The 27,911-nt window shown below is 47.6% G+C and overlaps 1 protein-coding gene across 2 annotated transcripts in view; it reads left to right on the forward strand.

Annotated features, from left to right (window-relative positions):
- The window catches only part of FABP6 (fatty acid binding protein 6), a 38,676-nt gene extending 11,054 nt beyond the window's left edge, over nt 1-27,622 (forward strand). Inside the window, exons 2-5 of one of the 2 annotated variants that reach the window (XM_019433781.2) lie at nt 22,240-22,318; nt 23,522-23,697; nt 24,983-25,072; nt 27,491-27,622. In XM_019433781.2, the coding sequence (XP_019289326.1) occupies nt 22,240-22,318; nt 23,522-23,697; nt 24,983-25,072; nt 27,491-27,544 (399 nt within the window). In that variant the 3' untranslated portion in view covers nt 27,545-27,622. Of the gene's footprint in view, nt 1-22,113; nt 22,319-23,521; nt 23,698-24,982; nt 25,073-27,490 lie in introns of those variants that run through there. The other variant, XM_019433782.2, reaches the window with a different exon arrangement.
- Nucleotides 27,623-27,911: the final 289 nt, after the last annotated feature.

Consider the following 27,911-nt stretch of genomic DNA (forward strand, 5'->3'; position numbering starts at 1 on the left):
GAGCTGAGGTTTGAACTGGGTATTAGGTTGGCCTCTGGGGCCTCTATACATCTTCCTGGCTTTCCTGTGAGCAAACTTAGAGGTATTTCATCTGGCTATGTGACCTTAGACAGGACACTTTATCTTTCTGGATATCTGTAATCTCTTTGGTCAAGGGACAAGAATTAACACCCTCTGTGGGCAACTGTCATTCATTGTCATTTTTCAGAAGAGAAAACCAAGGCTTGAAAAAGTTAAATGAGGACTGAAATTTGGGCCTATCTGACCCCCAAAATGAGCTCTTTCTGACGACAACAGCTAGAGTAACTGGTTGCATAGGCCCCAAATCCAGGAGTCTTCTAGGACTCTTCCCTTCCCTCAACCCACGTCCAACATATTGGCAACTTATTTTCATTTATCCTTGAAAATATACCCCAAATCTCTGGGGCTGCTGTCATCTTTTTTTTTTTTTTTTTTTAAGTTTATTTATTTATTTTGAGACAAACAGAGTGCAAGTTGGGGAGGAGCAGAGAGAGAGGGGGGCAAGGATCCGAAGTGGGCTCTGTGCTGACAGCAGTGAGCCCGATGCAGGGCTTGAACTCACAAACCATGAGATCACAACCTGAGTCAAAGTCAGACACTTAACCGACTGAGCCACCCAGGCACCCCGGGGGCTGTTGTGATCTTTTAAAAGGGCAGATCAAGCCTCACCACATCTCTGCTTAGAACCCTGGAAGACTTCCTAGTTGACTTGAAATAGAATCCAAATCCTTACATCAGCCGCAGGGTGCTCTACCATCTAGTCACTGCCTGTCTCTGCCCTGACGCCCCTCATGCCCTCATTCCCTTTGCTCCAGCCTCAGTGCCTTTCCTTTTGTTCCCCTGACTCTCCAGGGTGTCAAGTCCTCAGCAGTCCCCTGAGCTCTTGCAGGTTTTCAAATGGGAGATGGCCCAGTGATACTTCCCCAGCCAAGCTTCTCTGGCCACCCCACCCACCCACCCTCTTATCACAAGACCTGTGTTGTCCTCTTTCTGGCAGTCGTGCTATCTGATATTCTGCACACCTGGTCCCTCCCCCAGTGGAATGTAAACTCCATTCCAGCAGGAAACTTGTTTGCTTGTTCTCTTCTCAGTCCCCAATGCTTAGCCCATGTCTGACATGGAGTAGGTGCTCAACAAATATCTGATGAGCTAATGACTCATTGTCCCTGGATCTCTATTCTCTCAGTGGGAGATCATGAACTTGCAACAGAACCTTTCAAGAGAAATTGATCCTGATCATGTGCCTGGCCCTGTGTTAGTCAGGCACACAGTCAGGAGGCAACCACAAAAACATACCCAGTCCGGAGTTGGTGATTCACTGGCCCCCTGGGCAGAGAGATATGTGCACACACAGGAAGACCAGACACTGTACATATGCCCAGGATCTGCTTGAAAGCTGTCTGGGCTCAAAGGTAGCTAGAGATAAGGCCACACAGCTCCCAAATCCTATAAGAAATCCACATCCTCTCTCTGTCCCAGAGCTGGATCTCTCCCCCAGACTCCCTCTGCCTGGAACAGCCTTCTCCCTGTGCCCCCAGCCCTCTTTGGCTTTGATTCATTCTTTGGACCCCAGTTTCTACATCACTTCCGCTGGGAGGGCTTCCCTTGCTTATCAGACCCCACCTTGATGGTAGCGCATCAGTCGGCCCCAGTTGCACTTGGCACTGTCCGCCTGTTTCCCTGTCTATACCTCACACACACTCTATAGGGCTATTTGTTCCAGGGAAGGAGAGACCTTGGCCAGCACATGGTGTAGTACAAAGCACAAAGTGGGCGCTCAAAAGTATCTCTTTCCTGAATAAACAAATACTCACATAAGGAATTTCTTGGGAAGGCACAATTTCATCTTTCCGAGGCCAAGACAAGGGGATGAGACCCAGAGCCCCTCCATCTAGCCATGGCTGATTCTGCTAACTCTTTGCGGTTAGCCTGGCCCACCTTCCCCTCTAGGGGCTCTAGCATCCAGCCCCAAACTGATGCTTTCTCTTCTCCTCCTTTTTCTTCTCCTTCTCCTTTTTTTTTAAAGTAAACTTTACCCCCACATGGGGCTCAAACTCATGACCCTGAGATCAAGAGTGTCATGCTCTACTGACTGAGCCAGCCAGGTGCCCCATAAATATGGTTTGCTTGTTTTGATTTACTGTTAAAAAAATTGTTTTTTTAATGTTTTCATTTTATTTTTGAGAGAGAGAGAGCAGGGGAGGGACAGAATGAAAGGGAGGCACAGTATCTGAAGCAGGCTCCAGGGCTCTGAGCTGTTACAGAGCCCAACGCGGGGCTGGAACTCATGAACCACAAGATCATGACCTGAGCTAAAGTCGGACACTTAACCTACTGAGCCACCCAGGCACCTCACTCACTGATTTACCATTTTTTTACAACAAAATTTTAAGTAAACTCTATGCCCAACATGGGGCTCGAACTCATGACCCCAAGAACAAGAGCAGCATGCCTATGACTGAGCCAGCCACCCACCCCTTGATGCTTTCTCTTGTTAATTGTTTCTTGAAATAGGGCCGCTGTAGTACACATCGCAATGCATGACGGGTCTCCCTCCCTCTCCTCCTGGAGGTCAGCTTCTGTTAGCACCTCCCTGTACCACTCTTCTCTTTGTGGTATGGTGTCCTAGAGAGGCTGCAGCTTGCATCTCCTGGCCTCTCTAGCCACAGAGAAGGGAGAACATCAGTTTTGGCCTTAGTGGCCTCACTCTGTAGCTGGGTCCAGGCAGAGCAATGGAGGGGGTGAAGGCAGAGGGCCAGGATGATTCATCCCAGGCTGGAAGATTCCCAGGCTCCAGGGCAGCTGGGAAACCCCCTGCAGAGAGAACAGACAGTGCCTGCTGTCCTGCATTACAAGGTCTCTTCTGGTCCTCCTGGCCAGATCCCCAGAGATGCCACTGACAAAGGGTGGGAAGACTCTGAGGCCCTCAGGAGGGAGGATCTTACTCCAGTGTGGGACCTGGTGAAGGGGCATCCTTAATCTGGCTCATTCTGCCAGTTCTAGCTCCAAACCTTCCCCACCAAAGGGTTGTGAGTAAGTGGAAAAAAAAATCTCAATGGCAGCCTCTCTCTGCCCAAACAGGATTCTACATCAATATTAGGTTAAGACAAATGTCAGAAGCACCCAAAAATCAAACCTGACAGGGTTCTGGGAAAGAGGCAGAGCTGGTTCCCCGATCCAGGGCCTGCTGGAGGCTCTTCTTGGGGACTGCCATGTATAGGGGCCTCCAGTCTGTGTGTGTGTGTGTGTGTGTGTGTGTGTGTACATGTGTGTTTTCAATATAGGGTTGACAGCTCCATTTTGGATTCACCACTGAGTTGCAAGGAGAGGGGCAAGATATCTCCTAGTAAGGTTCAATTTCCTATTTCCTATATCTTAGAACAGGGAAGGCAGATACTCAGCATTCACAGCTACCTCACACCTCCTTCCCGAAGCTCCTGACCTCATTAATTATTCATGGCACCTTGTCTAACAAGCAATGCATGTTCACACTCGAAATGAAACCTATTTGCCACCCCTGCCCTAAACGTAGCTTTGCCTTAACCCTACCAGCCTCACAAGGTAGCTCACAGGAACGGTGTCCCCCATTTTGCAGAGCACAACCCGTGCAGCCCTCCCCGGTGGCCCAGAGTAGAGAGATGGCCTTAGAGGTTCAAGGGTATGGGCCTTGAAGGGTGGAACTGCAGGGGTGAGGGTGTGGGGGCTTTGATAATCTCCCAGGCTACCTCAACCTAGGCAGTCCTACTTTACGTCATACACTTTAGACTTCCCAGTAAGACTTCACTTGAAACAGAGTGTCCCATTGCTAACCACAGTGACTCTCCCTGTGAAATGTGTTCTTGAGGGAGGGGGCAGTGAAACCTCAGGCTTTAGCATCTGAATACCAGGCCTCTCACTGACTGAGTGACCTTGGGCAAATACTACTACCTACCTCACTGTGTGGCTGAGAGAACTAAGGGAGAAAAGGAAGCCACAGCACGGCCACATGGCCACCACCTGATCCATGGCAGCGTGATGACAGCAGGACCAGGGAAGAGGACAGTCTCTTCCATTTTTGATGGCAGTGAGCCTAGGGCAGTTTCTCTCACCCTCAGCACTGTTGACATCTGGGGCCAGACTATTCTTTATGGTGGGGGCTGTCACGTGCCTTGTAGGAGGTTCAGCGGCCTCTACCCGCTAGATGCCTGTCTCGCTCCCTCCCCACTTGTGACAACCAAGAATGCTTCCAGGGACTGCCAAATGCCCCAAGACAAAATCGCCTCTAGCTGGGAACCACAGCTTCTCTTGCTGCAAGAGCCAGGAGGGTACTGTGGAAGCAGCAGGGACCAGAGGAAGGAATGTGGAAGGCAGCACAGCCTGCCTCCCCCTCCTTGGAAAACTCCACAGTCAGCGCCTCTTGCTGTGTCCCTGGAGACCCCTTGTTTCTGCTGGAGGCTTCCTTCTGATAAGGCTGCAGTAAACTGCGTGTACGTGTGTGAGTGTGTGTGTATGTGTGTGTGTGTGTGTGTGTGTGTGAGAGAGAGAGAGAGAGAGAGAGAGAGAGACAGAGAGAGAGGAAGGGGGTGGGGGCAAAGGGAGGGACCCAGGGAGGAGAATGAGAGACTGCAGAGGAGGGAGAGAGAGCTATAGAATGCTGAAAGCACCTCGGGTCCCCAGGTCCCTAGTGTCTGAACACACCCACACAAGATCCAGGCCTGGGGGTCTCTGGCAGTGGAGTCTAAGGTCCTTCACCCCTCCTGGAAGTGAGCTGAGGGAGATGACTCAGTAGGGCCCATACCCAGGCTAGAAGATGTGGAGTGGGAGGGAAGGCACCCAGCCTGGTCTCGGCTCTCCCAGCCTCTCCCAGACAATCCACCAGCAGGTCCTTCCCACCATCTACTATCCACTGTGGCCCTAAGATTCATCAGAACATGACTCTTCCCTGCCCCATTTCAGCAACCATCTCTATATCTGGAGACCTGGAGTCACTTCCTAGCTGGCCTCCTTGCTTTCACCCTCATTCTCTCTATCCTTTATTCTCCACAAGACAAAAGGCACGACCTATTAAAAATGCAAATCGGATCACACCGTCCTCAGGGTCAAAGCCCTCCAATGACAGCCTCAGCCCTCAGGATCAAATCAAGTCTCTGGCACAGCCTTGGAGCCTGTGTGGTCCCTGCCCTCTCTCTGACCTCAGCCCTTCTTGCTCTTTCTTTCACCCCACCCTGTCTTTCCTTCTATTCCTGCAATATACTGAGATCACCCCCCACCCCAGCTTTGGTACAAGCTGAACTTTTGCCAGAAGTTTCTCTGCTCGCTATTCACAGTCCTGTCTCCTAAGCATTAAAGTCTCTACACCAAAAATTCTTACCAGGCCTTCCCTGCCCACTAGTCTGAAAAGGACCTCCTTAGACACTGGCACATCACGCCCTTGTGTGGTGTTCCCAGCACTTTTGACCTTGTTCCTTTGTTGTTTGATTCTCCTGGCCTGGGATCTCTATTCCCAGAAGTCAGGGACCTTGCCTATTGTTAATTTCCATATCCTCGGGACCTGTGTGTCTGCACATAGTAGGGGATCAAGAAGATTTAGAATAGACAAGGAACAAGTGATAAGATGATCTGAAGAGCCCTTTTTTAAAAAAAAATTTTATTAATTTTTTTTTAACATTTATTAATTTTTGAGAGACAGAGAGAGGCAGAGCATGAGCAGGGGATGGGAAGAGAGACAGAGAGATACAGAATCTGAAGCAGGCTCCAGGCTCTGAGCTGTTTTGTTAGCACAGAGCGCAACGTGGGGCTCGAACTCACCAACCGTGAGATCATGACCTGAGCCAAAGTCAGATGCTTAACTGACTGAGCCCCACCCAGGTGCCCCTCAAGAACCCCTTTCTACCCTATGGCTCCGTCTCATTGCAGGCTTTGTCCTCTGCCTCAGGGAGGCTCACAGGCTGAGGCTGGCCCAGCCGCTGGTGATAGGGCAACAGATGCTGACCCCGGCAGCCCTGTGAAGGTGCCAAGACGTCGTTGGTGCAAATGCTATGCTGTCCCAGGTCACAGTGGGGAGGCCACGTGCGGGGTTTGTTACACCTTTCCTGTAACTCTGATGGGCCAGTCATGGCTTCAAGAGTCCTTTTCCTCCTTCCAGCAGTCCCTTTGTGACTCTTTCTGTGATTGCCTCGTTGTTACTATTATCGAGCTGGCTTTCCTCCGAGGAAGGACACTCCCCGGTATAGTGGCAGGCCAGCCAGCCCCCCATGAGTGTGGACAAAAGGGGCAGCCCCTCTTCCTTGGACCAGACCCCCATGGGCCTTAGCAGGCCAGGCTGCAGAGTGCACCACCAGAGGGCGCTCCAGGTCACGGCATCTGTGGCAGCCAGAGGCTTGGGGCGGGGAGAAGGGAGCAGTGCCTGGGGCTGTTAGCCAGCCTTGGCTCTGTCCTGCCTGCTGGGGCCTCTCTCTCTGTCTTTACCCAGCTTCCCCCACCCTTCACCTAAGCTCCTCTGCCTCCTGTCCGTCAGCAAACCCGCTGCGCACCCTGTTCTGTGGTAAGCCCTACAGCCAGACGCCAGGGTGCCTAGCCTGAAACACAAAACCAGCCCCACAATAGGGAAGATTGCTGGGGATTCAGGCTTTCCTGCAAGAAGTGGAACCGAACATGGTCCGTGGAGAGGGGCCCACGTCCCCACATGCCCTACCCCAACCAGTTCCTTTTCAAGCCCCTCACTGCACAGTCACAGGCCATGTGACTTTCTGAGGTGGAAGTCGAGGCCATGAAACACAGTGTTAAGTCTAGGATCAAATCCTGACTCTATGATTTGAGAGCTGGATCACTGTGGGTGTGTTCCCTAACCTCTCTGAACTCAGGCTGCAGAAGTGCCAGCCTCTTTTTTTTTTTTTTTTAAGTTTATTTATTTTTGAAAGAGAGAGGTAGAGAGAGAGAGAGTATGTGAGCTGGGGAGGGGCAGAGAGGGAGAGAGAGAGTCCCAAGCCTCCAAGTCCTCCTGCTTCCTGTCCTGCCATCCCATCATAGTTTCTTTACTGGGAAACGTGCTGTGAAAGAGAAGCCAAGGGTTCAGCGCCACCCTGTGAGCAGCCTTGAAACTTGGGCTTACTACTGTCTCTGAAATCCTGTCATGAGGTTTACAGCTCCAAGGGCAGGGCTGGGATGGGGTGGGGATCATGGAGCCAGTAGTTCCCTAGGTAGAAAACCCCAGAACCTCAGGGAATAATTTAAAAAAAAAAAAAATTGTAGAGGGTCCTTCTCCACTGCTATCAGTGTGGTTTTAGTGAGGTTATGATAAAGGCTGAGTCTTATGCCTGGCTTGGGACCCCCAGCCTACTAGTCAAGGACAAAATCCTAGTAATGATTAGATTGTTACCTTGGCCAAGACTGGCAGTCTCAGCATATCTACCCAGGAAGGCCACAGCTAGGACAGGTCAACTCCACCAGCTTTCCTTAGTGGCGCAAGCCCCTAGCTCAGGTGGACAGTCGCCCCTATACACATGTGCATCTCTCCTTATGTGTACATGCACATCCCTCCACAAATACCCATCTGCATGTACATATATGCACATAAACAGGCATGCATGTGTTAACTGGCACACGTACACTTACATACATATACCTACATGACTTAATACACACATACAAACAAAAATGCACACACTCACACACGCCTATCTTCATGTTCAATACATATTCCTACTGTTGTAGATCATTTCCAAAGATGGCTGCCATTGATTCTTTTCTCTTCTGCCTGTGCATCCTTTCCCACCTATCAAAAGGCAAATTCTATTTCCCTCCTCTTGAATACTTGTGGTAGAAGTAACATTCTGAGAGTTCTAAATCCAGGTTTTAAGAGGACTGGCAAAAAAAAAAAAAAAAAAAAACAACAAAACAAAATAAAACAAAATGACTGGCAGTTTTTGCTTCTACCTTGTTGGAAGTCAGCTGCCATTTAAGAAATTCACCCTTCCTGAGGCCACTATGCTGTGAGGAAGCCCAAACTAGTCATGTAAGGAGAGAGAGGAACCGTGCAGAGGAACACTGTGTCAGACGTGTAAGGGAAGCCTTAGACCTTCCAGCTCAGCCCAGCTACTCGTGGAATATAGCTTTGTGAGTGACCACAGAAGATGCCATGTGGAGATGACCACCCTGGCACACCTTGCCCAAATTCCTGACCCACAGAATCATGGGAACTGATAAAGCTTTGTTGTTTTAAGCCACTATGTTTTGGAATGGTTTGTTATGCAACAATAGGCAATTGAAACACCCATACATATTGTATACTTACTTATGTTTATATACACACAGACTCATGTACACTTACAGACATGCTCGCATACATACACACACCTTTGTACTAGACACTATTGACTGTCTACCCAACATCCATTCCCATTTGTCTTCCTTTTTAACACTGTTTTTTTTTCATGTTTATTTATTTATTTTTTTGAGAGAGAGAAAGAGTGGGGGAGGGGCAGAGAGAGAAAGAGAGAGAGAGAATCTCAAGCAGGTTCCTCACTGTCAGCACAGAGCCTGATGTGGGGCTCGAACTCATGAAACATGAGATCATGACCTGAGCCGAAATCAAGAGTCAGATGCTTAACCCAACTGAGCCACCCAGGAGCCCCTGTTTTTATTTTTTTAAGTAATGACCTCAAGATGAAGAGTCCCATGCTCTACCCACTCATCCAGCCAGGTGCCCACACATTTGTCTTCCTGACAAAACTCTGTCAAATGACTGCCATTCCTCTGAGCAGCCTTGGGCTTTGAAAAGCTAATTCCATCCTTAGTTCCAGGAGGGGGCCTAATTAGTTTAAGTGGAATTGGTGGTCTCAGTTCTCTTAACAGAGATTGGTTTAGCTTTGACCATGTAACCAAGTTCTAGCCAATGAGGCATGGTGGGGGGAGTAGGATTGGGGCTTCTGGGGACAACTTCCTCCTTCTTAGGAAAGTCACCCCAAAAGCAAAGATGCATTTATCTGTTACCGGATTCTTCATGTCTGAGTGTGTGATTTGGAAATATTGCAGTCACTCTATGACCAGAAGGATATAGAATCAAGCATAGTGGAGAGGTGGAAAGAACAGGTTCTTAAAGATATTTTGATCAATGCAATCAGTCATCTTGAGAGTCCTTCCTCCCCACGTCTGGAACTCCTGTTATGTAAGATAATAACTTTATTTATTGTTTGAGGGTTTTTACTTGCTTTGTTTGTTTTCCACTTGTAGTCTACCGCATCCAACCAACATCTCCCTTCCCTTCGGTAAATAAACACTCCCACATGCCAGTATACAAACAGGTCCAAGCCATTCACAGAGAACCACAGCTAAGCATATGTGCTCTGTGCTTCGTATGTATACATACCTATACACAGGGAAAGCATGCATCCTCCTACACACAGACATAGGGATATATGTATATATGTACATACATATACTTTCTCACACATGCATGCGATTTCCACTGCAGTATCACAGATGTAAATGCACCTGGGCAGTATGCATTTTTGCACACATAGGCACACAGACACACATATGGGTCACATCGATGTCAACATGAATTTACCCATTCCTTCCCACATCTGAACAGCCATAGTGAACATACCCACAGCTCCAAGGGTCTACTTGGCTGGGAGCAAGCTGAGAAACCACTGGCAGAGGCCAACAGCACCTCACCCAGGACTGACAGAAAGTTCTGGAGAGAGTTAGGAGACAGGGACTTGCAGACCAGAACACGGCCCAGGAATCAGGAAGTCAGTTTCAGGTGGCTTGACTGTGCACAGCAGCCCCATGGTCATGGGAGCTGAACTAAATACAGCACCGGGGAAGGCCGGGATGAGTTTGTTTCCACCTCAGAGGGGAAGAAAACCTTCCCCCCACCCGCCCAGCACTTCCTTCCACATTTGCACAAAACCTGCTTCGCCCTCCAAGGAGCTCTCTTTGTTTACCTCCTAGGCAAACAATTGAATTGGTTATTGCACAAAAGTGAGCTCTCACTAATTACACCACTGTGTATTCCAGGTAGAGAGAATAGTATGTGTAAACGCAAGGAGGTATAAAAGAGCACATAGTGAGTGTGTGTCTGTGTGTTGGTGGGTGGTGTGTGTCCAGTGATGATGAGTTTGCAGCAGAGAGTGAGGGCATAACAGAAAATGAGCTTGGGGAGCTGGGCAAGGGCCGTATCAGGCCCCTGGGTTTACCTTTAAACTCCCAGGGTGCTTGGTGCCATGTGACTTTGCACTTAGAGCTTGATAAGGCACATTGATAATGGAGATGTTGTGGAAGATAGGTAGCAATAAGTACCTTTGCTTTCTGGCTTGTGGATGAGGTTATTTGGGATTTATTCTCTAAATTCTCCTTCTTTTGTATCTTCTCATAACCCAGAGTAGTTACCGAGAGTATTCTTGTTAGGTTAGATTTTATTATTTGACAATGTAAATTCATCTTTCAGAAATTTCATGTTGCTAAGTTTAATAAAAAGCAATTTCCAGGGGAGTCTGGCTGGCTCAGTCAGTGTAGCATGTGACTCTTGATCTCAGGGCTGTGACTTCAGGCCCCATGGTGGGTGTGTAGAGATTACTTAAAAATAAAATCTTAAAAAAAAAAAAAGCAATTTCCAAAGTAGCACATATAGTAGAATCACACTGTGAATAAAATGTTTGTATGTATATTTATATGTGCCTATCATAAGTTCTCAAAGGATATATATACCAACTGTCAAACAATAGTTACATCTGAGTGATAGGGTTACAGATGACCCTTATGTTCTTTATTATTGTATTTTATTTGTTTTAAAACAAACTTTGTTCTTTTTAATTTTTTTTTAGCATTGTATAAGCTTTTTTTATGTTTAAAATATTTATTTTTGAGAGAGAGAGAGAGAGAGAGAGAGAGAAAGAGAGAGAGAGTGACAGAGTGCAAATGGGGGAGGGGCAGAGAGAGAAGGAGACACAGAATCTAAAGCAGGCTCCAGGCTCTGAGCTGTCAGCAGAGAGCCCCATGTGGGGCTTGAACCCATGAACCGCGAGATCATGACTTGAGCTGATGTCTGATGCTTAACCGACTGAGTTACCCAGGCACACCATTAAAATTTTTTTTTTTTTAATTTTTGTTTATTTATTTTTGAGAGAGAGAGAGAGACAGACAGAGCTTGAGTGGGGAAGGGGCAGAGAGAGGGAGACACAGAATCCAAAGCAGGCTCCAGGCTCCAAGCTGTCAGCACTGAGCCTGACATGGGGCTTGAAATCATGAACCACAAGATCGTGACCCAAGCTGAAGTTGGACACTTAACCAACTGAGCCACCCAGGCGCCCTGACCCTTAATGTTCTTTAGACTTTTCTGCATTTTTCTGAATTTTATGCAAAAAGCATTGCTTACTTTTATCACCCTGAGAAAATGATTTCAGACTTTAAGAAAAGTTTAATTTACGTTTTAGCTAGAAGTATAAAGGTGGTTGTAAGAAACTGGGAATAAAGAGAAAATTTCAGGGAGAAGCAACTTGTTCATGAGAGAATGTTCTCAGTGCCTTCAGGAGGCCTGCCCTGCCCTTACCAAGAAAGCCTTGGAGCCCACCCTCTGAACCAAAGGCAGTCAAAGAGGTAAAGAGGGTCATAGAAATAGCTTCATCCTCAAGGGATGGCTGACCTAGGAGTGAAATACGAGCCATGTGCACATGAGAAGCATACCAGGCAGTAAATGAGAGGTGAGCTGGAGGGAGAACTCACTTGGGGGTCTGGAGATGTGAGTTCCATTTCCATTCTGGCGCCCAGTGACCTTGGGCAAGTCTCTTCACCTCTGTGAACTTCAATCTCCTTATCTGTCAAAGAAGTTTAATGATAGTAACTGGGATGCTATGATGATCAGATAAGATAGCTTATCAGTAACCACATTGTGAACTCTGAGGTGTGGCACAGGTCACCTTCCAAGGTGCAACAGTGCCTCCAAGACAAAGGAATCCATCCCTGTGGTGCAAATTCGGACCTAAGCAATAGGCGAGTGGACAATTTGGCTGCAGGGCCACCTTTGGGTGGGCCTTAAAAATCCCACTAAGCAGACTGCAGCCTGCACAGCTCTGAAAATTATGGGATATAAAATCAGGGAGGGCACTCTTGCCTCAGCTCAAAGACCTGCACAGCTGGTTCATCTCTGCAGAGAAGTATACCCCAAGGAGAAAAAAAAAAAAAAAAAAAAAAAAAAATGAGTAGTCACTTCTCGCCCTTCTCTGAATGTCCAATCCATCCCCGAATTTAACTGCCTGCTCCGGATAATTACTTTTCTCCTACTTATGAGCTTAGAGGAATAGTAGTTCCCAATAACTAGAGACTTAATAAGGCTAAATTATAATGAGTGTCCTGTGGAATTACACACCGCATTAACACCAAATGAGTTCATTAGAAATTCATTAGGAGTGATTCCTGTGACCACCACAAGAATTAATCACAGTTAGCCAGAGGCAGGAGAGGGGGAGATGAATAATTGCATAGGGAACTGGATGAAGACCTTTTGGCACCTGACTTTGGCCCGAGGCAATACTTTTGGAGGGTCATGGGGTGCTTTGGCAGTAAGTGTGGAGGTGAGGTTGTTTGGATGTTGTTGGATCTACCTCCTACGCTTTTTCCTCCTCCTTCCTGGCTACAGCCCCAGTCAGGATTAGACTGGTAGATGTGGGAGTGAACAATCTTCTTCTCCAGTCCTAAGGAATCATGGAGAGGACTTGTAGTTCTTGTAAGAACATGCATTCCCCTTTCTCTGTAAGAGCAGGTGCTGGTCTGCTTTCTGAGTGCCTGTATGTATGGAGTCATCCAATCCTCCCGTGGCCCTATGAAGTGGGTTTAATTGTTGGCCCCATTCTGCCACTGTGGAAACCCAAGTGCAGAAATTAAGTGACCTGCCCAGGTGACGCAGCCAATAGTTGGCCAAGCTCGGAATTTGAGTCTTGAGTGGTGTGCTGTAAGGATGGATGATGGTTGAAGATGGCACTGGTCTTTCCTTCTTGCTCCGTGGTGTTAAGTGTGATCTTGAGGGCTGGTGGTTTAGCTTTTCCATCCTTTCTATGAGCTACCCCATACTCTCCCAAGAAGTTACTTTTCTGTTTGTTTACCACTAAGAATCAGCATTTTTTTTTTTTTTACAGATTTTATTTTTAAGCAATCTCTACACCCAACATGGGGCTAGAACTCACAACCCTGAGATCAAGAATTGTGTCCTCTACCAACTGAGCCAGCCAGGTGCCCCAAGAATCAGTGTCTGTTACCTACATCAGGAAGAGTCCTGATCAATGCCTGAGTCAATTAACAAGTACTTGTAAAGTCCCTACTACACGTCTGCCCTGAGTCAGCTGCTGTACAGGTCACAGAAAAGCATAAGGCAGACTTCTTGCCCTCCAGCTGCTTCAATCTCAGACGGAAAAGCAAGGGTAATAATTTAATCCCGTGCCCTCCTCTGCAGGTTTTAAGTGGAAGAGAGTGAGACCTAGGTGAACTGGACTGGAAGGAGAGAAAAGCTTCATGGAGGGCACAGCACATGAGCTAGGCAGGACCTTGGGGGAGAGGTCACTGTTGTGGACACTATCTAGGCAACTGCCCATTCCACAGTCCCTTTTTCAAAAACTGTCACTCTCCACCTGAGAAGTTGTCCCTTTGGTGGGATGGAGTGTCTGCACCATCCTCTATGTTTAGAGAACTCCCCACTGCATGGGTTCTGGTGGAAGATGGGGTCAAGGCCACTTCCCAGTACAAAGCTGCAAAGGCCAGATACCCCATGGTCTTATCACCAGTGGCAATGAGGTACCTGTTCCTGACTTGAGCTCAACCAATCAGACATTCCCACAGGTACATTTCCTCTGCAGCTTGTGATGCAAAGAAGCAGGGACAAGAGAATCCATTCTGGTGGGGGTAGGGGAAGGCTTGGCGGGGGGCATACCCACTGCCCAAGGGAATGGTGGCTGCAATGCCAGTGAGCTGTATCACAGTTGATAGGGGTGCAAACTGTCCAGTCCATCTTTTGGTGGTACAGGGAGCAAGATCCCAACAAAACCATACTGTGATGTATTTGAGGCTGTTGTTCTTCTAGCTGTTTATCCTCTTCTGTCCCCGCTTGCTTTCCAAGCCTGAAAATTCTGTGACCTAATCCATATCCCTTCAATAAATTTCATTTCTGCTCATATCTGTTTCCATCGCTTGCAGTAAAGACCGTTGCCTCTGTGACCACAGATGATCAGACCATGGGCAGATACCTGACTCACGATAGACCAATCACAGTGTCTCTCCTGAGTTAGCTTCTGTTGGTTGCTCTGAAAGCCCTTTTCTCTGTGAGCACTGACAGGGCAGAGAAAGGACAAGAGGGGAGAATCAAGTAGACACAGGGAAAGAAGCTGCATATGATAATGGAGAGACTGGTTCTGATGCTTTCCAGTTCCTCATGCTGTCCAACTCCATTTCTATCCTGTGGGTTCTCCAAGTTGGCCCCACATCCTTATATTAGGTTGAACCACACACAAAAAACTGTTGTTTTTAAAGGTCAAGAAGATCAAATATTAGCAATTGGGTATGGTTTAACCTAATAGGTCCCTTCTTTTGGCCTAGTCTAGTTCAAGTAGGTTTCTTTATTTGCAACATCAAGGACTGTGTCTACAACAGTCAGATATTCCATCAGCTCAAAATTGAGTGGAACAGTCAGAGACACAGAGCAGAGACAGAAAACAAGGGTTTGCCCTGTTTGGTGAATACTGTCTCCAGTGAGGAGGCTGTCCTGAAGACCAAAGGTTGTCTAGGATTTCCCATCTCATCTCCAGGGACCATCTCTGAGGTCACTGTCCTGTACTGGTTTATGACCCATGAACATCTACCAGAACTTTAGCCCCATCCCATTTGCCTCAAATAATACTCTTCATGTTAATTCATGGTCTTGAATAATGCTTTTGTTTTTGTGTTCTCCACATTGTGGTGTTTCTTATTCATGTATGTACTTTTTCTTACCTAACCTAATCGTCCAACAATAAAGACTGGTTGACTAAGTTGTGATATATCCATAATGTGGATTAGTATATGGTCATTAAAGTGATGGCTGGGACTGAGGTGGACTTGGGTGGTGGGGATGATGTAGGAGACTTGATAAGAGTTGATAACCACCCAGTGATGAGGGGAAAGACTAGTGAGTGTTCAATACCCGACTGAGGGAGGATCATGAACTTGTAGTGGTGTCACTCTCCCTTCCCTGCACTGTACCTTTTCTTCTGATTGTAATCAGCAATCCTGGAGATGGGAGGTGAAAATACAGGGATTTTTTGGTCCAAGGATGGGGCCTGGGAAGCCAACCAATGAACACTGAGGGTCCTGGCAGAGAAAGTGATGCATCAATGGGCTGGATAGGAAAGGAAGTGAGGCTAAAATTAGGGGGGTGCATGGGGGAAAGGGGAATGAGCTATGAGGCCGAGCTTCATTTATTGGGGTGGGGACTGTTTTCTCTTGCTGTGCATCTCTGCTCCTTAACACGTAGACTGGTGCTCAGTAAATGTATATCGAATGAATTAATTGATGAATGCGTGGATCATAATTTTGACATTAGAACCAGAGACCGATATTCGGCTTTTCATCAGGGATCTGGCAGGATCCATAGTGGTGTTAAGTACCACTTCAGGTCAGAGAGAACTGAGTTCAAATCCAAGTGTCATCAGCAACAAGCTGTGTGACCTTGGACAAGTCATCTAACCTTTCAGGGCTTAGACTTTCTTTTCTGTAAATAGGGATAATAACAGCTCTCTTGGAAGTTCCAGATGCCATGTGTCAAACACTTGACACAAGAATTAGTTGGTCCTGGAGGCTGCATCCAAACCAATTGCTGTATTTAGAGGACATGAGGGCAGGAGAAAAGAAGACGAAGACGAAGAAGAAGACGACGACATGAGGGCAGGACCTGAAGCCAGGCTATGGTCTCTAATTACCACCTGAGTGTGACATTTCTGAGGCTCAGTTTCCTCATCTACATGGTGAGGATATTATGAGGATACTACCTAACCAATTGGTTGAGAGAATTGAGCAGATAATTCATGTAAAACATTTAGGACATCACAGGTTCGGGATAGATGTTGGCTCCGGGTGGGTTTCTTATCAACTGAGATGGAGAAGTTCAGGGGAGGAGGAGGCTTTGTTGAGGGTTGAAGAACAGGGGTTTTAACCATGTTAAATCTGAGATGGCATAAGACGTGAGGTGGTAGTCAGTTGGACATAAGTCCACAGAGGAGGTCTGAGACGGAGATAACAGCTGGAGTCATCAGCATATAGATGACACTTAAAGACTTGGACTGGGCAAGCTCATCAGGGAAGTGAGTGCTCAGAGAATAGACAAGAATGAGGACCGGACCCTGGGGCTTCTGACACTTAGCAAAGAGGGAGTTGATTGTTACTGCAAAGCTGGTGGCCAGGCACAGCAGCACTGAAGCTACACAGCTAGCCTGCCACAGCAACATTTACATAACACTCTTACCTACAGGCAACTCTTAGAGATGGTGTGGGTTCAGTCCCAGACCACTGCAATAAAGCGAATATCAAAACAAAGTGAGTCAAATTAAGTTTTTGGTTTCCTAGCACATATAGAAGTTATATTTACACCGTGCTCTAGTCTATTAAGTGTGCAATAGCACTATGTCTGAAAAAAAAAAAAACAATGTACATATCCTAATGATAAAACGTTTTATTGCTAAAAATTCTAACCATCGTCTGGGCTTCCAGTCATAATTACTGATCACAGCTCACCATCAGAAATATAATGGTAATGAAAAAGTTTGAAACATTGCTAGAATTACCAAAATGTGACACAGAGACCCAAAGTGAGCAAGTGCTGTTGGAAAAATGGGGCCGGTAGACTTGCTTGACTTGGGGTTGCCCTGACCTTCAATTTGTAAAAAGTGCAGTATCTGCAAAACACAATAAAGCAAAGTGCAACAAAACAGAGTATGTCTGTAGTCTGTGCCAGGCTCTGCAGAAAATGCTTTCCAGAGATTAACTTATTTAATTAACTCATGGGAAAACAAAAATACAGGAAGATACATGACTTGCCCAAGGTCACACAGCCGGTGAATGGCAGATTGGGATTCAGACCCAGGCCTTCTGGCCTCAGAGTCTCCATCTCTTCTGCTTCCAACTGTGGGTAAACAAAGTACTGACTGGAAGCTCCAAGGGAATGCTGAGTCCTGAGAGGAGAGCTGGGAGAATCATCATGGAATAAATTGCCCTCAGAGATCCCATTTAGCCTTGACACTCTAGGATGAACCCCAAGAAGCACTTCAGATTTTTGGTTGAGGAAAGAAGAGGAAGGAGGTTTGATTAAGGAATGTGTAACCCTGATCAGTCTCTTATTCCATGCAAGGCACTGGAAGGTTCTGAGGTGGGGGGGGTTAGGAGGAAGGCTACTGCTCCAACCATGGACTAAAGCATCTGCATTTCCCACTCCCTAGGCTAGCTACTCTCAGAATAATGGTGGCTGATTTGAGGTAGGAGCCAGAGTGCAGGTGGGAAGTTGGAGTGGCCCAGGGGATTGGCCTTGGAGCCCTACTTGATCTCCATTGGGGTAGAGTCTCTCTCTGTTAGTTCAATTGCCCCATAAAAACTCACTGAGATATGGAGGCAGTTTGAGTTCATTTACCGCTCTTGGAAAGTTCTCAGTGAGTGTCTGAACAAATACGTGAACCCCAGCTGAAGAGGAAAAGAGGCAGGGCGCAGGTGGAGAAGGGGTGAAGGGTCAGACGCACACATAAACTCCAGTGAAGGGGAGAGGAGGAGCACAGCTGAGTCAGGCATCCGGGTGCCAGTGTTGTTCTTTCCCACACCCCCCACCTCGCCGGTCCTGCCCTTGATGCTATTTAGGAGAAAACAGTTTTGACCATGCAGAAGGAAGTCAATGGGAGAGGAAGCTGGAGGGCCCTGGAGAGGCTGTCTGGTCCATCCTGCCCACATCCCCTGGCCTGGAGCTCCTCAGGGTAACTGTGCAGCACAACCACTGGGGGTGTGTCAAATGCAGATTCCAGGGCCCCACCCAGACCTACGAAGTCAGAACTTCTGGGGGTCAGAGCCCAGGAATTTCTTTAAAAAAAAAAAGTTTATTTATTTATTTTGAGAGAGAGAGCGAGAGAGCGTGCACGCATGAGAGAGAAACAAGCAGGGGCGGGGCAGAGAGAGAGGGAGAGAGAGAATCCCAAGCAGGTTCTGCACTGTCAGTACAGAGCCCAATGTGGTACTGATCTCATGAACCCTAAGATCATGACCTGAGCCAAAGTCAAGAGTCGTACATTTTAACTGACTGAGCCACCCAGGCACCGGAGAGCCCAGGAATTTCTATTTTTCACAAGTCTTCTTCTCCCACACCCTTAGCAGTGTATGATGAGGACCACACTGTACAGAACACAACCTCACAGCCTATTGTAGACTGATCTGAACAAATAAAATGAAATCAGTGGTATTCCAGTGTCTCTCACGTACACATTCACAAGGAAGTATGAAATGTAGCTTCTATACGTGAAGGGATTACAATCTAATTGGGCCACAAAAGACGTGCTTTGTGAAGAATTAAATTAATGCTACAATAAATAAATATTAATTCAAAACAACAAGCAAATTCAAAAGGCTGGACAAATTGCCAATGAGTGGGCATAACAGTATCATTCAACGAGCACTTATGAAATACTAGATCCTGTGCTAAGCACCTTATTTATGTACTCATTTAATTTCATTAAAACTCTGGAAGATGGCTTTTTAAAAATCCCCATTTAATAATGAGTAAGTTGAGGTTTTGGCTTATTGGTCAATTCTTCTCAGATCAGCTTTCCCTGATCCTTAGGAGGTGGTCAGGCTCACATCTCTATTTTCTTTTTTTTTTTTTAATTTTTTTTTAACGTTTATTTATTTTTGAGACAGAGAGAGACAGAGCATGAATGGGGGAGGGTCAGAGAGAGGGAGACACAGAATCCGAAACAGGCTCCAGGCTCTGAGCAGTCAGCACAGAGCCCGACGTGGGGCTCGAACTCGGGACTGTGAGATCATGACCTGAGCCGAAGTCAGACGCTTAACCGACTGAGCCACCCAGGCACCCCACATCTCTATTTTCTACAATATCCCCATGTTATGGCCTTTATCTCATTTATCACACTGGGTTGTAACTCCCTGTTTTCTAGCCTGAGTCCCCCATGAGACTTGAGGGCAGATACTTGGCAGTTCCAGAGTCTAGTACATACTAGGTGCTCAGCTAATGTCTGCTGAGTGAATGAAAGCAGTGTGTCTGAAGTCTCTGAGCTAATATATGAAGACTAATGCATATGACTGTAAAGTCCAGGTCTCCCCGTGAGCCATTACAAGCAGATGGTACACACTATGGGGATTCCTGCAAGAGACATTCTATAGGTTGGAGGAATCAGGGAAGGATCCCTAGAGGAAGCAGAGTTGGAAGGACAGTTAGAATTTGGAAAGACAGATGAAAGGTGAGCAGTCAGTCCAGGCAGGCCAAGGCACGAAGGTGGAACTCTGCAAAGTACACACTTCCTCCAAGACTAGAGACCTCAGAGGAATCTAGGAGACTATACGCCATCCCCTAAGCCTCCCTAGCTTGCCTGTCAGCTGTCACCTTCTACCTAACTTACATGCCAGTTACTGCGGTGAAATTATTTTCCTCCAAGGTTTATGGGAGATGGCAATTGCTCCATGTTTTCCCATGCTTAGACCAGGTGACATACTGTACTCTTAGTTGATTTATCCATTTGGAATGTCACTTAATAATGAATGGGGGCACACCTGGGTGGCTCAGTCGGTTAAGCATCCGACTCTTGGTTTTGGCTCAGGTCATGATCTCACAGTTCATTGAGTTCGAGCCCTGCATCAGGATCTGTGCTGACAGCACATAGCCTACTTGGGATTTCTCTCTCCCTCTCTCCTTGCCCCTCCCCAGCTTGGTCTCTTTCTGTCTCTCAAAAAATAAATAAACATAAAACACTTAAAAAAGTGAATAGGATATTTTTCAGTTTCCATGAAGAAATAAGATCCATTAATGTCCATGGAAAAAAATCAAGATAAAACAGTATCATGGGATTTCATTTTTGTTAAAAAGAAAATATATTTGTATGCATGTGGGAAATGTCTAGAAGGCTATATATTCTGAACTTAACAGCAACTGATTCTTGAAAATGAGATATAGTGGGATGTGGGACTTTCACTTTTACTTTACAAAGTTTCTGAGTGTCTTTTTTAAATGTTTATTTATTCTTAAAGGAGAGGGAGAGAGGGGGAGAGGGGGAGAGAGAGAGAGAGAGAGAGAGAGAGAGAGACCACAAGTGGGGGAGGGGCAGAGAGAGAAGGAGAGAGAGAGAATCTTAAGCGTGTAGCCTGACATAGGGCTCAATCTCACCAACAGTGAGGTCATGACCTGAGCTGAAATCGAGAGTCAGACATTTAACCAACTGAGCCACACAGGTGCCCCTGAGTGTTTGTCTTTCTAAACAATGAGTATGTATTAATTTTACAATTGAAAAATAAGGCCCTTTGGTGGGATTTAGGTAGTTTTTAGTTTATTTGTCCTTTGTTCCTCCCAGTTTTCCTACTGTGAACATCAACTACTTTTATAATCAGAAAATTAAAAGCCCTTTACACCATAAAGTTTATTAAAAAGAAAAGAAATAGATTATCAAGATGACATAGTTTGAGATGTTGGGGGATGGTATGTTTGGGGAAAGTGCCAAAGATGGTCTAAACTCTGCGTCCCAAGAAATTCAGCACCCAGACAAGCTCGATGTCACACCAATACAGTCCCAACTTGGCAAAACATGTTAAGAGTTATAAGAATTTTCCAGATCCCATAATTTTGGAATCCCATCCTGGGGCTTCTGTTTAAGGAGATGTTTTTTTAAAAAAATCATGTGAAGGGGGGGTGCCTGTGTGGCTCAGTTGGTTAAGTGTCTGACTTTGGCTCAGGTCATGATCTCACTGTTCGTGGGTTACATCCCATGTCAGGCTCTCTGCTGTTAGCACAGAGCCTGCTTCAGATCCTCTCTCTCCCTCTCTCTCTGCTCCTCCTCTGCTCATTCTCTCTCTCTCTCAAAATAAATAAACTTAAAAAAAAAGGCAGCTTTATAGAAACATGGGACTGTGTTTACAAACAAATGCTGAGCAAAGAAAAACAGAATGGAATCTTGTATTTACATGGTGATCATGGCTATTATTTATGTGCTATACTTAGGGTCAGTAAGAAAGAAAGCAAGGATGAGAGAGGAAACAGAGAAGAGCTGAAGGCTTCTGCTCATCCTAGAATAGCATCGGCCTGTGTTCTCCAGCCCTCCTGTTTCTTTAAATATCCAAATCCATGGGGTGCCTGGGTGGCTCAGTCAGTTAAGCAGTTAAGCATTAGTTGGACTTCAGCTCAGGTCTTGATTTCACAGTTCGTGAGTTTGAGCCCCGCATTGGGTTCTGTGCTGACCGCTCCCTGGAGCCGGCCTCGGATTCTGTGTCTCCCATTCTCTCTCTGCCCCTCCCCCGCTCGTACTCTGTCTGTCTCTCTCTCTCTCTCAAAAATAAACATTAAAAAAAATAAAAAGAGAAAAAGAAAATAAACATCCAAATTCTATTGTTCCTTCTGGACCAGCATTGCCATCTACACAAACATGCACCAGACCCCAGCTGCAGAGCTCACACCTTCCTGGAGCCCTAGGCCACACATCTGCATCTGTCTCAGGACTAACATGCTGCCTGCTGAGGGTTCTCTGCAGGCCGGTGTTTCGTCTCGGGACTAGACACGGAGCTCTTTGGGGAAGGGTATATGTCTCATGGATCTGTGTTTCCTCAGTGCCAGCCCCGCATGCAGGAGGTGCTTGGTGCACTTTGGTCGATGGATGAGAGGGTGAACGAGTAAATAAGGGGTGACGAGAGTGTGGCTGGAGGGCAGAGCAAGGAGGAAGTTTTGGGGGTGGGATGGCAGCGGTGGATGAGGCCTCAAAGGCCACGGCATTGCCCTCGTCCTTGCTGGGAGCGGCAGTGGGCTTACAGCCAGCTCTTCCCCAGGGTGACTAACCTCAGGGCTCTGCTCCTCTTAGGTCCTGCCCACGTTGTAAAGTGACAAGTGCTTCCTCTTCAGGGGCTGGAGGGAGAGGTGGGGTGACTTAGGGGCCGAGCCCCAGCATGTGGAAGAGTTTATAAGCTGGGGCACCAGGCCCCTCAGCACCACGACCCTTCTCCCTCATCCCCCTGCCGTCTGCCCTCCAGCTCTCCAGCAGAATGGCCTTCAGTGGCAAGTACGAGATCGAGAGTGAGAAGAATTATGACGAGTTCATGAAGCGTCTTGGTGAGTGAGTGCATGAGTACCCCTTCCCAGGGCTGGTCTGTCACAGCCAGCTTGGGGCCAGGAACCCAAACTCTTTGAGGCCCAGAGGAGTGGAGTGACTAGTCGAAGGTCACATAGCCAGTAGTTAGTGAGGTGGAGACCTGATTGGTTTATTCATTCATTCAAATGTATACTGAACACCTGCTATATATATTCAAGGGCCAACCTGATGCTACTGATGGGGTGCCTCAAGGTCACACTGTAAATTAGGGACAGAGATCATTAGAACCCAGGGCCCTATGACGAGATGATGAGGGGGGCCACCACATCCTGCCTGGGGAGAAGTAACCAAAAGGTCGGTATAGAGACCAGGCTTGAAAAGCCATGCATTCACTTGGCCATTCAACAAACACAGGCCTCTCTTCCTGTGCTAGGAACTACAGGAAGAGATCAAAGATGCCACTCCTGTCACCGCTCCATTTGTGGCACTGGGTGTGAGGAACCCACAGGACAGCGGTCCTGACAATCCTGCAGAAGTCTTGGTGCACTAAGTCTGAGGCAGTGCCATTGTCACGAGTCAAGGGACAGCCCCGGGGATCTCTGCCCTACCTCCCAGTGGCCAGAGAGGCCCTGAGAGCAGGGCACAGGGGAGACAAGAGTCCTTCTGGGTCAATTATTGCGAGTGGCCCTGAAGGATTGGTGCCTGGCTTCCCCTACAACAGTCTCACGTGGAATAGAAGGGAGCCAGTCTGAATGCTAGACCTGGTTCTGCTGCTAGCCTCCACTGAGATGCTGAGAAGCCCCTTTCCTGGTCCAGGTCTTCATCGTCTAATCTGTGAAGTAAGAGCCTTAGGAGACGGTGTTGGTGGTCCCATTCGTTCAAGGACTTTGTGAGCTTGGCAGTCTGTGTATGCTACGGTACTATCAGAAGAGCAGCTGTTATTTATTGTCAATTATATGCCAGAAGTTTTACAAGACACTATCACTTTGATTTCAACCTTGCAACAGCCCTGTGAAATGGGCCTTATTATCCCCACTTTGTTGATGGAAACACTGAGGCTCAGAGAGGTAGTGACTGACTCATCCAAGCTCATGGTTCATGGTAGAACTAGGATCTGTGTTCTTAATCATTGCACTAGCCTGCCACCAGGGAGGAAAGCCCTCTCTCAAAGCCACAAGCTGTAAGCAGCTCTTACACAGCTGCTCTACTTGTCCCTGGGCCAGGGCTCCCCAGCGATGTTATCGAAAAGGGCCGAAACTTCAAGATTGTCACGGAGGTGCAGCAGGACGGGCAGAATTTCATCTGGTCCCAGCACTACCCGAGCGGCCACTCCATGACCAACAAGTTCACCATCGGCAAAGAATGTGACATGGAGACTGTGGGGGGCAAGAAGTTCAAGGTGAGAGGCCACTGGCCGCCATTTCCTCCTTCCCCAAGCCTCTGGCTAACTTCTTGGTCTCAAGCGTGTCCCCTGGGGCTATACCCCAAGCTGAGGCTCTGTTCTCAAGTCTAGCCTCCAGCCCCTAAGCACTTGTGTTACTTGGCAACTTAACCACTCCTGGTTTTTAATGCTACCCCCATAACAGACACTGTAACAAAATTGTTTAAAATTGTTATCATGTGCCAAGCACTTAATATATCCCAGACACCTGCTGAATACTTCACATATGTTAATGCAGTTAGGCCTACAAAGTTGCTACAATTACTATCCCATTTTACAGATGAGGGAGTTAGGCTGAGCCACGGGGTTAAACAGCTTGCCCTCTTGCCCCGGTTGCACAGCATGGGTGCACCTTCACACCCAGGCAGTCTGGCTTCAGAGAGCATAACCATTTTTTCATGCTGCCTTCCAACGTAGCCTAGAGATTGACAATCCTAGAATCAGACTCATGTGGGTTTGAAACCACAATCTTACATAAGAAAGAAGTAAAAGGTGACTGTCCTCATCTGACCCAGCCTGGTCCCTCAGGTCTTCCGTGCATTCTGGGTCCCCTCTCTCTATAGCCCCAGTCATGACTGTGCGTACTTTGCCCCTTAGGCTGCCCCAGTGGAGAAGAAGTAGTCATAACGTTCATGTTCTGTCACTTGTGTATTTAAAAAAATTCAACCATTTCTCATGGTTGAATGAGTCAGCACATACTGATTTGCCTTACTCTTTTTAATGCTTGCATAGTATCTTACAGTATGGAAAGCCTACCATTCATCTAACACTCCCTCGTTGATAAGATATTTAGGTTACTTACCAGTGGACAGTCCAGACTAGATATTTAGGTTGTTTACAATTACAAACGAAGCTGCACCCACATCCTTGGCTGACATCATCGTTGTCCTATCAGTGAGGATCGTAACTAACTCTGTGGCTAACAAGGTGTGCTCACCATGTGCCAGGCACCGTGCCAAGCACTTTACACACGTCATATGAAATTGCTTAGTCCTCGTAATAACTCTGAAGTAGGTACAGTTACTACCCCCACTTTAGAGGGGAGAAAACTGAGGCACAGCAAGGTTGAACGACTCGTGCTTGTTACCCATATCTTCAGACATAGGTCATCGTATATCTATCTACAAGGCAAACAATGCCAGAGGGGGCTGCGATGGCTGTAGGTAGCCCTTCCTCCCTGGGGGGCTGGCCTGCATTTGGGGGTGTCTGCCAACTCAGGCTCAGTGTTATGCTTCCCTCCCAGGCCACCGTGCAGATGGAGGGTGGGAAGATAGTGGCAGACTTCCCTAACTATCACCAGACCTCGGAGATCGTGGGTGACAAGCTGGTGGAGGTGAGTGTCCTGCTCGTTCCTGGGATAATGATGAGAACACTCTTCTGCCTCCAGCCATGGACCCTGAGAGCCGGGCCTCTGGGTCCTGGCTCTGTGAGCACATCCCGTGTGCCAGGCTCTGTGCTGAGCACCCGGTGTAGGTCATCTGGTTTGATCTTCAGAGCAACCTGTTAGGCGGGGGTTCTATCTCCATCTTCCAGGTGAGGGGACTGAAGCACCAGGAGCTAAGCGGTGAGCTGGAGGGCACCTAGCTTCTACGACAGTCCTGGGAATTGACGCTTGGCAGTCTGGTTCTGCCACTGCTGGGGCACAAGTGTGGAAGCCCAGAATTTAGGTGAAGGGGGGAGTCTGGGTGGGCCCTGCAAGGGCAGCCACCATACTGCTCCACATCCTCCAGGCCCTTCTGCTAGATCTTCTGATTTTTCAAGAGAAGCTGGAAATTTGCACTTCTTTGTGAAATCTCCAGACTATTAAACATTGGCATTGAATTAATCCTTTTTAAAAAATGCAGGCAGGGCTAACACACACATCTGTGGATGGCCCCTTCCCACACTTGGTGCTCTGTAAACACAGATTGGAGGCCCTTTACTTCTTCCCGGGGTTCTAGAATTCTCCCCAGGTGAAAGAAATGGATGTGAAATTAAAAGCAAAAGGCAGGCATTTCCACACATCATTCCCCACCTTGTGATCCTATGTCTTGGGCCAGAGCTCCCTGGGGTCCAGTCTACTCTCCCCAAGGCTCTCCAGAAGGGAAGTGATGAGGGAGGTAGGGTTTGCCACCTCCTTGTTGCCCCCTTCTCCTCTCTCTTTCTCTTTCTTTCTCTCTCTCTCCCTTGTTTTCTTCATCTCAAACCCAGTCTAGAGGCCCAAGAGACTCAATGACCTCTCATTATTCCCATTTTATAGACTGGCCATAGAGGTTCAGAGACAACATGTAACTTGTCCAAAGCCACACGCTAGTTTGTGCTGGAGGCAGATTCCACTGGCTGACTTCTAGACTAGGTCTCTGCCAGCTCTTCCCAGGCTGGTGGGTCTCTAATTTTTTTTTTAATCTAAAAATGAAAAAGATGCCCAGTGTTTTAAAAAATATATAAAAGATCAAAAGTGATTATCCATTTTTTCCTGGGTGGAAACTGATCTCTTAGAGAATCTGGTAAAAGCTTTGGACACATTTTTACATGAAATGTCAGCCAGTGGGTTCTGACTCCCAGAAGCAAAGCTCCCCAAACTGTGAGGTGTGTGGGGAGAACTGAGGGCAGAGACCCAGAAGCAGGTTTGTGCCCAACAAGAGGATCTATCTTCCCAAACTGAACAAACCTGTCTCCTGATTCCTAAGGTCTCCTGACCATGGAGCCTGTGTGGTGTGAGCAGTGCTCAGAGATCAGGGTGTCACATGTGTACACACACACACACACACACGCACACACACACACACACACGTGCATATGCATGTATGCACCAGGGCACTGGCATGCACACATACAAATGCACATGCACACAGACCAAGCACCACAGAGAAGCTGTCTTGGTGGGCACATCTCCCATTTCCAGAGGCTGGAATCATCCTGGACTTCTCTGTCCTCCACCAGCAGGGAGTGCCTTGGGTGGGCATCCGTCCTCCCCCTCCAGGCCACCATCAGCAACGCTTGCCATGTTCTCACCACGGCTCTAGACCAAGTCCCAGCCTCCTTCCTGCTTGCAGCTCCCCCTCTGCTCCATCCTGCTCCATATACAAATCACACATCACTTCACACTGCTGCCCTTGACAAAACTCCATTTGCCACCTTCCCACTTCCCGTGAGAAGGCAGCCTCCTCTGTTGGGTCTCAGGACCAATTGATGATATGTATGTGCCCCACGATGTTGCGTCCCTGATGGTCTCAAGCCCAGGACACAGCACACAGTGGGCCTTCACGGAACAGCATCCTCTCACCTGCCTCTCTCAAGAAATCTTACACTTTCTTGGGGGCAGGGACCCTATCTTCCCATTACCGAACACAGGTGCCCCATAAATGCTGTGTGTGCAGAGGCTGTGGCCTCTTGATCTTAGAGGGCTTACTTGACTCATCTAGACTTCAGTTTTCCCATCTGTACAATGGGCACAACCCTACACCATTGTTGGGAGGATTAAATGGGATAATGCAAGGCAAGTGCCTGAAGTGGGTGAACTTCAATGAACAGACAGGTGGAAGGTTAATCTACAAAGAGCCACATCAGCCCTGACATCTGTTTAGCACTTTCGCCACATTGAGTCTGCACAGTGACTTGTGTAACAAATTGGGAAACTGAAGTTCAGAGGAGTGGTGCAACTGCTCACTTCTACTCAGGGCTGGGACTGAGGCCAGTCCTCCTCCAGCTGTGCCCCATGTCACTTAGCAACCCCTAAACTGACTCCCTCTGTTCCCACTGCTTCTTTCAGATCTCCACCATCGGAGGTGTAACCTACGAGCGTGTGAGCAAGAGGCTGGCCTGAGCAAGCAGGCGGGGCTCCCAGGGGGCTATGAAGCCAGCAGTGAACGCTGGGATAAGAACAGACATTGTTTGCTCCAAACCTTTGTCTTTGTTTTTTGTTTTCTGCTGTCTGGGGACAGTTTCTAGCTCGCTGGGGGTGGGAGAGGACTCAGGATGGCTGCATAGGCCAAACCTTGGCCCTGAGACCCTGTGCAGTCTGCAACATGGCAGGGGGAGGCTTGAATGTGGACTGCAATACTCCTGACCCCCCTGGAAGTAGCCAAAGGTGGTGTTCAAGAATCACCCTACCTTGCCACCCACCTTTCTGTGGGTAGGGAGACAGGGCTCCTTTAGACAGACAGATGTCACCTGGGAAAGGTAACACACAG

Source organism: Panthera pardus, unplaced genomic scaffold (genome assembly GCF_024362965.1).
Source record: "Panthera pardus isolate Hobbes unplaced genomic scaffold, ASM2436296v1 HiC_scaffold_2, whole genome shotgun sequence".
Lineage (NCBI taxonomy): Eukaryota > Metazoa > Chordata > Mammalia > Carnivora > Felidae > Panthera > Panthera pardus.